This window comes from Solanum stenotomum, chromosome 6 (genome assembly GCF_019186545.1).
Source record: "Solanum stenotomum isolate F172 chromosome 6, ASM1918654v1, whole genome shotgun sequence".
Lineage (NCBI taxonomy): Eukaryota > Viridiplantae > Streptophyta > Magnoliopsida > Solanales > Solanaceae > Solanum > Solanum stenotomum.
This window is the reverse complement of record NC_064287.1, coordinates 17,034,414-17,045,586: the sequence shown is the minus strand read 5'-3', so window position 1 is coordinate 17,045,586 and position 11,173 is coordinate 17,034,414. Positions and strand designations below refer to the sequence as shown.

The 11,173-nt window shown below is 35.8% G+C and overlaps 1 protein-coding gene across 1 annotated transcript; it reads right to left on the bottom strand.

Moving 5' to 3' along the window:
- Nucleotides 1-8,269: 8,269 nt before the first annotated feature.
- On the bottom strand, nt 8,270-8,668 carry LOC125868524 (uncharacterized). The gene has a single exon (XM_049549150.1). It carries the CDS (start codon nt 8,666-8,668, stop codon nt 8,270-8,272), a length of 399 nt encoding a protein of 132 aa, XP_049405107.1.
- Between the last annotated feature and the right edge of the window lie 2,505 nt (nt 8,669-11,173).

Here is an 11,173-nt window from a genome sequence, read left to right as displayed (position 1 = left end):
TAGAGGCCAGTGCTATGATGCAGTCAGGATGGGGAAAAGGTAGTGGCATTTTACATGTTGAGTTGAATTATCTTGGCCAACCTAGTGTGCCGGAAGGATGTAGATAATGTTCAAAACTCGATGTTCTAGCACAAAATGGCATTTTAGCTCCATTAAGTCATCATTATTGGAGGTTAATGAGTACACATCCTAACCAAATTCTAGAGGCATCACAATAAAAAACAAAAGCATCAGTTCCTTCCAGCAAAGTCAACACAGGAGCGGAAGTCAGTCCATCCTTCAATTCCTGTAAACTCTTCTCACATACTTCAGACCATATGGACTTAGTCTTCTTTTGAGTCAATGCATTCAATGGAGAGGCAATCGGCGAACACCCCTTAACAAACCTTTTGTAGTAACCATCCAAACCCAAGAAGCTTCTAATATTCGAAGGGGATAGATGTCTAGGCCAACTCTTAACCGCATTCGTCTTCTTAGGATCTACCTCAATACCCTTACTTGAAACAATGTGACCAAGGAAAGCTGCAAACCTTAGCAAGAACTTACATTTGCTAAACTTTTCAAAGAGTTGTTGCTCCTTGAGAATTTGCAACACAATCCTCAGATGGTTGATGTGATCATCCTCACTTCTCGAATAAATCAATATATCATCAATGAACACAATCACAAACATGTCAAGATCATGTCTAAACACCTTATTCATCAAATCCATAAAAGTGACTGGAGCATTAGTCAAACCAAAAGACATCACCAAAAACTCAAAATAACCATATCGTGTTCTAAAATCTTTGTTCGGAATATCATCTTCCTTCACCCTCAATTGGTGATTTTCACACCTCTATTTTCGCAAATAATGGTTTTGGAAAGGGGTTTTTCCTATTTAAGTGATGGTATTAATTAGGTATTATTTTAATTTTCAGAGTCGCCACTTGGAATGGAATTATAGTGTTCCAAGTCACCTTTTCTTTTTAATCCCTAATTAAAAGTAAATGACTCTTTGTTTTGGCCTGCGAAAACAAAAGTTCGGGTAAGGAATTCTATTGATCGAAGGGAAGGTATTAGGCATCCCTCGAGTCTTGTGGTTTTAGCACGATCGCTTTTATTAACTTATACTTGACTTATATTATTATCATTATTTGGATAAATTGTGTTATAGGCCATGGTTTTCTCATATTTTTATTTGTTGAATTTTACTAATCATTAAATGAGATGCATAACTGCATTCTCAATTTTGACATACAATTACTTAGAAGCTTAGCTTCTTTCTTCTCTTAATCGTGTCACCTTAATAGTTTTAGTCTAAAATTTTTAATTTACATTAAATCAAAATTAATATGATTATGATTATGCGGCGAAGGTGCATAACTACATCCGAATTTAATTTTTTTGTTAAAGTATCTCAAAAAGATGTGAAACCACATTCTTTATTGAAACCTTATTGTTATTTATTGGTCTTTCATAAAAAAATAATTAAAAAATTGTACTTAAATTTATACGTATTGGTCAAAGATGTAGTAATCAATTTAAAAGCTATAAGTTTTAGGCTTAGGTCAAAGATAATCTACGACTGTCAGAACAAAACTACATTAGTTATTAAGTAGCATTTTTAATCAAAAGTTGAAGACTCAAATTTAACTAAAACAAATATTATAGCATGTTCTCTCAATAAGAAAGAAATCCATCTATTGAATTACGCGAATAACTTGATTCTAACACCATTAAATATAAACACCAATTAACACAAAATAAAATACGATTTAACATCTCTTCGAATTAAATATGCAACACCCCATTTGTTTCCCTCAATAAATTATTCATTCATTGGAGTCTGACTTTCAATAAAAAATAATAATTAAAAGTTAACATATGTCTCAGAAAATAATGCATATGCCATTAATCATATAAAAACATTTATAACAGAATATTCTTGAATAACTTTATTTTATCATAAACACAACGTTCTCTTTTTTTTTATTATCGTCTAAATTAGTCCAAACCCCTAGAAAAAAAGGTATTTACAACCCAAGATGCGTCATTCCGATTTTTATTAACAAATAATAATAATAATCACGAAAAGAAGTAAGAAATAATGATAATAACATCAAACAAAGGATAAAGTGAATTCAAAATTAGATAAAAAAAATAAGAAATCAACACATTATTTTAACCTGAGATTAAATATATAAATGACCAAATAATAACAATAACAATCACTACTTCATCTTGAATGATTAATGACTCAATAAACTAAACTTATATAAACATAAAATAAATCAACAAAGTAATAAAGGAAACGAACTTTCAAAGGTATGCAAATTAGCAGGTATAAACGAAAATCTCAATCCAACTCCTTGCTCAATTGAATTATTATTTTTTACTCTTGCTTTGACTTATTTTCTCTCTGCCTTCTATCCTTCTTTTTTTCTACTGTACATTTCTTTTTATAATCTTTTTGGTGTAAGTCTAGTGCTAATTTAAAGGAACGTGACGAAGTGGGGAATATAATTTAGTTGAAGATTTTAAGGCTATTTGATTGAGAGTTTTGAGGAGCATAAAAGTAGAAAGGAATAGAAATAAAAATAATAAAATTTTAAAAAATAAACGGGTGGTGGGGGGAGTATAATCTAATTGATGATTTAAAGGGTATTTGGTTGAGAATTTTCAGGAGTAGAAAAATAGAAAAGAAAAGAAATAAAATAAGAAAAAGAAAAAAAAATGTGGGCGGTGGGGAAATTTACGTAAAACCAAAAAGGGAAAATAAATGGGAAGACGATTTATAGGAGGAATACGTTAGGGGAGTTTGAGGGAAATTAGGGTTAAGGGTGAAGTAATTTGAATATTTAGGACTCTTTTTTTCTTCTTTTTCATAACACATACTTTATTCTTTAGACTAGGTAAAAGTTGAAATATTAATAAAAATAAATAATAACTAATAAATGCATTAAATGCACAAACTTCTTTTTATTAAAAATATAGTGTAAATAAAACATATAATTTGTTATAATTTTCACGTCTTTATATTCATTTATTTGAAATATATATACCTTCTAAAATAATAATATTTAAGTATTAAAAGGGTTTAAAAATCTTAAGTTCGATCAAAAATCACGTGTGTGCAGTTTGCCCCTCTTTGACTGAAAACACGAAGAGTTTACGGACAAAGAAGTAGACAATGTGACAAGTATTGATCGAATGCTTATATGAAAGGAAAAAATATGTGACAGAATCCTAGTTATGGACATCCTACATATCCTGGGTTATAAGCGAACCAAGTCACATGTAGTTCAACGAGATGATATGATGTGTTGGAAGTCGAGTGAGATCCCATCTACGGTTCAATTTGCGTCCTCCTATTTCACATGAAAGTGAAAGACAAAAACTTAAAAGAAATACAAGTGCAAGATCCTATCAATCCCACGCCTCTTGAATCTTGACTTGGATCTTCATGTTTCTCGAGTTATGAGATATTAAATTTCATCTTGAGTGAGTCTGAAGGTAAATGGCTTTCTCTAGGTATGCTCCTTCTACTCAGATTTGGATATCACCCTTGTTCTTAGGGAGAGCTTCTGCTACTTCAATTGGAAAAGAGTTTGAAAGTTTAGTTTTTTTCTGAATAAGATCCTGAGCTTGAAATGTTGATTGACGTTATTCTACAAGAAAATTCTTTGAATGACTCGAGCTTTGATGTGATGTACTCTTCAGTTGGCTTATGCATGTTTGAACCAACTCCATTCCTCATGATGATCCAGTTACATTGAATTATGTTAGTCTAGTCCCATAATTCAGGAAGGTCCTGCTAATGTCCCATTATCCAGGAGGGTCGTGCTAGTCTCATTATTCAAGAGGGTCCTGCTAGTGTCCCATTATCTAGGAGGGCCCTTCTATACTACGTCCCATTATTCATGAGGGTCCTATTAGTCCCATTATTCAGGATGGTCCTGCTAGTGTCCCATTATTTAGGAGGGTCCTGCTAGTGTCACATTATCTAGGAGGGCCCTGCTATACTACGTCTCATTATTCAGGAGGGTCTCGCTAGTCCCATTATCTAGAGGGTCCTTGTAGTGTCCCATTATCCAGGAGGGCCCTGCTATACTACATCCCATTTTTCAAGAGGATCCTACTAGTCCCATTATTCAGGTGGGTCTTGCTAGTGTCCCACTAGTCAGGAAGGTCCTGCTAGTGTCCCACTATTCAGGAGGGTCCTACTAGTGTCCCATTATCCAGGAGGGCCCTACTATACTACGTCCCATTTTTCAGGAGGGTCCTTCTAGTCCCATTATTCAGGAGGGTTCTGCTAATGTACCATTATCCAGGAGGGCCCTGCTATACCACGTCTCATTATTCAGGAAGGTCCTGCTAGTCCCATTATTCAGGAGGGTCGTACTAGTCTCATTATTCAGGAGGGTCCTGCTAGTCCCATTACTCAGGAAGGTACTACTAGTGTCCCATTTTCCAAGAGGGCCTTGCAATACTAAGTCCCATTTATCAGGAGGGACCTACTAGTCTCATTATTCAGGAGGGTCCTGTTAGTGTCCCATTTTTCAGAAGGGTCCTGCTAGTGTCCCATTATCCAGGAGGGCCCTGCTATACTACGTCCCATTATTCAGGAGGGTCTTGCTAGTACCATTATTCAGGAGTGTCCTGCTAGTGTCCCATTATCCATGAGGGTCCTACTATACTATGTTCAATAGACTAATAATACAAACTAAGCATTTGCCCCAATATGAACTATATAAATTTTGATAGTGTTATCCAAATTATTTGCGGAACATTTAAGAACAGGAGATTCAAGTTATTACATTACAATGTTATTATTTTTCTCTTTGTAGACTAAATTGAACATCTAGGCTCTTTTTCCTTTAATCTTGAAATAACTTGGACCCCTGCTTCAACAAAGAAAGTTAGTGAGTTAAGAAATGTGGTGGATGGTTTGTGGTTCTGGTTTTTGACGAGGATTGCTTCAATACTTGTCTTGTTTTCACTTATTTCCAAATGGCTAATGCTCGTTATTTATTGGCTGTGTTTTTTACCCCAAATTTTCTTACTTTGAGCGACTTAAATGCAATGTTTGCCTTTATTTCACGATACTCATTGTGTAGCCTTCATTAAAGCATGGCTTTCTTCTGAATTCAAAACTTGTCGATAGATGATAACTCATTGGCATGATGCTTCGCCTTGTACAATCTAGAGAGTGGTAGCGAGTCTTGAAATCCTTTATCACTTTCTTGACACTAACTCGACTCAAGGACATATGAAACAAAGTGATGAAAAATGGAAGAAAAATAAATATACACTACACCAGAATAGAAGAAAATGATTTGATGAGAAAATATTTCTTTTAAAGAGAGGTAGAAAACAAAACTTATATGAATGTGTGATGAGTCCACAAATTGGACTCATTTAGGGCTTTATTTTGATAGAAATAGTGTCCCCAAATGCTTATTTTGTCTCAATATTTGATAAAAATCTTAAGTTTCAGGTATTTGAAGTTTTAGTGGAAGCATGGACACTTAGGCGCAAAAAGGAACAAAGAGGCTGAAAAGAATGAAGGAGCTGAAGCCTGAGCATCGCCAAACACACTTGGCGATTCACCGAAAGGACGCACTCCACCCTTTGTTCCAGTACGCGAAGCCTTGAAGGAGCAGGATCAAAAAGGCGATGAAAGGAGGAGTCGGCGTTTCACCAAATAATTTCGCGAAGCAGTACTATGTCGTACAATGACACAGAGCACGACGATGTTGAAAGCAAGCACAAAATGACGATGAGACAGAAGAAGGGCGAGTCGTCGAGTCATTCGGTGACTTTGACTAAACTCGCCGAAAGATCCGCCAACACTATTTTCTGAAGTCTATAAATACTAAACTTGTTATTAATTTTTAGAGAGTTGAACATTTATTTTAATTTTCAGAATAGAATAGTACTTTTTAGATTTTTTCTCTCAAGTTTGGAGAGGGTTTTTGGAAGACTTGAAGAAAGAAGGATTTCATCTTCCCCAAGTTGGAAGTGGATCTTCTCCATTCTTCTTCCTTTGCTTAAATCAAGGTTTAATTCCTTATACCCATTTGATTTTAGTATTATTTTAGGTGAATTATGTTATTTCTTGATGTGTGGCTAAAAACCCCCATTCTTGGGGTGTGATTTAGCAAATATGTGTTGATATTGTTGTTGGGTTTTGCTTGCTCAGAGGTTAGATGTATTTTAATGGTGATTTCACCTAGTGGTTGTGGTTTAATTTAATGGGTTTGTAGTTGCAAATACAAAACCACCCATGTGTTTTCGGATTGCCCGAGAGGGAGGTCGTGAAACCAAGACCACTAGACTGATGGCCTAAAGAGTGGGTCGACATGAGGTTCAGCCCAAGAGTGTGAGCCCTAGTCCCATATCCTAACACTCAGCTCGAGAGAGTGAATGGGTAAGGCGTAGGCTGGCCTTCATGCGGCAAATGGTTGTTCGAGAGGAACACATTTGAAACAGGGTAAGTTGCCCGAGAGGTAACTTATTTCCATTTAAAGCTTAGCCCAGTCACTATTATCTTGCAAATTTCCTATCAAAAGCATGTACCCAACGATTTATCTCAACTTGTATTGCGGTCACACCCCAAGAACTTTTCCCCATACTTGAGTTTCTTGTTATTATTTTTTGTTTTTACTACTTGTGACAAACCCCCAATTGATAATTTACACTTTTGTGTCACCCCCTTAAATTCACTATGTTTTTACTCGTTAATGTCTTTAGCTACGACTAGTTAGAACTAAATTTTATTTTGCTATTAATTCTCAAAACCACTCCCTTGAGATATGACCCCAACCTTTAGTTGGGTTACTATATTAGCGACGATCGTAGACACACGTTCCGTAGGTTAGTGTCGTTGGTCACGATAAGCATCAGTGTGGTAGCCGACTCTACTGATCATGACATGCACTTTGAATTGAATATCCCAATTTGTCCATCCAATCTATTAGGCAACCATTATTGATCATCTAATTTTGATGTGGAGTCCCAACATTTAACAAAGTCATATTCAAGTTCAAACTTTTATACACTTTATGATGCCCACGAGGGTTTTCTCCGCCAAGACTCTTTCATTTTAATTCCTTCAACTCGCATTCGCCTTATGATGCCCATTAGGGTTTTCACCAACAAAACTCTCTCATTTTTATTTCTCTCAGCTCACCTTCATCTAATGGTGTCCGTTAGGATTTTCACTAATAAGACTCTCTCATTTTTATTTCTCTCAGTTCACCTTCACTTTATGGTGTCCGATAGGATTTCTACTAATAAGACTCTCTCATTTTTATTTCTCTTAACTCACATTCTCCTTATGATGTTCGTTAGGATTTTCACCAATAAGACTCTCATTTTTATTTCTCTCCGCTCAACTTCTTCTTATGGTGTCTGTTAGGATTTTCATCAATCAGACTCTCATTTTTATTTCTCTCAACTCACATTCGCCTTATGATGTCCGTTAGGATTTTCACCAGTAAGACTCTCATTTTTATTTCTCTCAGCTCACCTTCGCCTTATGGTGTCCATTAGGAATTTCACCAATAAGACTCTCTCATTTTTATTTCTCTCAACTGACACTCGCCTAATGATATGCCCACCTAGGGTCTTCACCAATAAGACTCTCTCTTTCTTGTTTCTATCGTGAAAAAGAGTATCGCTCATGGTGTCATCGTTTGTATCCTTAACATTCTTACACTTGACATTTCAAAGGTTGATCCAAAGGTCTTTCTTTGATTGAAACATGACTTTTCGACAAGGTTAGAAAGAAATGACAGCATGAAATCTCAAATACGACTTTAAAATATGGGGTTGACTTTTAGCTTTGGGATAAAAAATAAAAAATAAACAAAAATAAATGACTTTTCCCCAGTGTTGTACAATATGAAATTTTGGATTTTTTATTTGGTTGGACCGAACCCCAACACTAGGGCTGCCTACGTATCTTGCCAAAACAAGAATCACGTCAAACATAGTTCAAGTTGATTGATTCTTTTAAAATTTGTTTGGGAAGAGCCAAGGAAGCAAATTAAATATCAACAAGGGTAGAAACATTTGACTTAATTCTTAGACACATGACCAAGATTTCCATTACATCAACCTTTAAAATGTCAAGTCTGAACATGAGGATTTTTAATATCGAAAAATCAAATCTTATATAATATCTTTTCACTGCATCAGTATTGACGGCCATTTCTGTCATTTTGCCTTCTATATCTACTAAGTAAAGAACATCATTGGATAATACCTTCTTTATAATGAATGGTCATTTCCAAATTGGAGAAAATGTGCCTTTGACTTCGGCATGGTGTGGATGAAGGCGTCTCAATACTGATTGACCCTCTTCAAAACGTCTGGGACACACTTTTTTGTTGTATGCTCGTGCCATTCTTTTCTGGTACAATTGTCCATGACATACTGATGTCAATCGCTTCTCATCAATCAAGCTTAGTTGCTCCAACCGTGTTATGATCAACTTATCATCATCGATTTCAGACTCTACGACAATCCAAAGGGATGGAATCTCAACCTGTGCAGGTATAAGTATCTCAGTTCCATATACCAATGAATAGGAGGTGCCACCTACTGACGTACGTACTGTAGTGCCATAACCCAACAAAGCAAAAGGCAACTTTTCATGCCATTGTCGAGAACCTTGCACCATTTTACGAATTATCTTTTTATATTTTTGTTAGCAGCTTCTACAGCCCCATTTGCTTTTGGGCGATACGGATTTGAATTTCGATGTTCAACCTTAAATTGATTGCATACCTCTTGCATTAAGCGACTGTTGAGATTTGCAGCATTATCGGTAATAATTACCTTTGGAATACCGAATCGACAGATGATGTTGAAATGAATGAAATCCACTACGACCATTATTGTCACTAACTTGAAAGTTACTGCTTCCATCCACTTTGTAAAATAATCAATGGTCACCAGGATGAACCTATGACCATTCGATGTTTTTGGTTCTATTGATCCAATTGCATCCATTCCTCATGCCACAAAAGGCCATGGTACAGACGTTGCATTCAACTCAGAGGGAAGAGAATGTATTAAATCACCGTGTATTGGACATTCGTGACACCTACGAACAAATTGTATGGAGTCTCGATCCATGGTGAGCCAATAATAACCTACTCGAAGTATTTTCTTGCCTAGAACATACCTATTCATGTGTGGTCCACAAATTCCATAGTGTATTTCAATCATAATTGTTGAAGCCTCTCTAGCATTTACACACCTTAGAAGACCCAAATCTAGTGTCTTCTTGTACAGTATGCCTCCGTTTAAGAAAAACACGCTAGCTAGTCGTCGAACAGTTCTTTTTTGTTCACTAGTTGCATCCGACAGACATTCTCCAGACTAAATATATGTTTTAATATCATGGAACCAAGGTTCACCATCAAATTCCTCCTCAACCATGTTGCAATAAGCATGTTGATAGAGAATTTGTATGTATAAAGGATCGATATGAGCGTCACAACGATTTTGGAGCATCGAAGATAAAGTGGCCAATGCATCTGCAATCTCATTATGAACTCTAGGAATGTGTCTAAACTTTATTGAAACAAATTGTTGACAAAGATCTTGTAAATAATATTGATATGGTATGAGATTTGGGTCACGAGTTTCCCATTCTCCTTGAATTTGATGAACTAGCAAGTTTGTGTCTCCTAACACTAACAATTCTTGGATGCCCATGTCAGTATCTAACTTCAAACCAAAAATGAAAGCTTCATACTCTGACATATTATTAGTACAATAGATTCTAAGTTGGGTTGTTATAGGGTAATATTCCCCTGATTCAGACCTAAGAACAATTGCTATTCCAACTTCCTTCTTGTTAGATGCACCGTCAAAGAACAACTTTCATCCTTGATTGCTATCGAGAATAACTTCATCGATACATGATATCTCTTCATCCGGAAAATAGTTCTTAAGTAGTTGATATTCTTCATCAATAGGGTTCTCTGCCAAATGATTTGCCAATGCTTGAGCTTTCATTGTGGTCTGCGTCACATAGATAATGCCAAACTCTGTGAGTAATATTTGCCATTTCGCAAGCCTGCATGTGGGTATGGGCTTTTGAAAATGTATTTTTAACGGATCCATACGAGAAATGAGATAAGTAGTATAAGATGAAAGATAATGCTTCAACTTTTGTGCTACCCAAGTTAGGGCACAACACGTTTTTTCAATAAGGGTGTACTTCGATTCATAAACGGTAAATTTTTTGTTGAGGTAATAAATGGCCTGCTCTTTCTTCCCAGGGCCATTATGTTAACCCAATACACAACCAAAAGAAATATCAAGGACTGACATATGTAATATCAATGGTATGTACGGCTCGGGAGGAACCAACACAGGGGATTTGATAAGTAACTCGTAATTCATTTGAAAGTTTCTTGACATTCTTCGGTCCATTCGACCATAGCATTCTTTTTTAACAAATTAAAAATGGGTTCACAAATTGTTGTGAGTTGAGCAATGAATCTACTGATGTAGTTTAACCTTCCTAGAAGGCTCATAACCTCAGTTTTGTTCTTCGGAGGTGGCGATTCCGGAATGGCTTTTATTTTTTAAGGATCTAACTCGATACCTCATCGACTGACTATAAACCCCAAAATCATTCCTATTGGTACTCCAAATACACATTTTACAGGATTAAGCTTGAGATTATACTTGTGGAGCCTTTCAAAAAAATCTTCTTATGTCTTGCACATGATTTGACTGCTTTTTTGATTTAATGATCACATCATCCACATAAAGTTCGATCTCTTTATGCATCATATCATGAAAAATGGTTTTCATTGCCCTCATATAAGTTTCCCCCGCATTTTCAACCCAAATGTCATGACTCGATAACAATATGTACCGAATGGTGTGATAAAAGATGTTTTTTCTGCATCTTCATCATCCATAATAATTTGATGGCAACCCGCATAGTAATCCACAAAAGATGCAATCTCATGTTTAGCACAATTATCAAACAAAATATGGATGTTGGGCAAAGGAAACTCATCTTTTGGACTTGCTTTGTTTAAATCATGATAATCAACACACATTCGAACTTTGCCGTCTTTCTTGGGAATAGGTACGATGTTGGGTAAACAAAAAGGATATTGAGCGACTCGAATGACTTTGGCTTCAAGTTGCTTTGCGA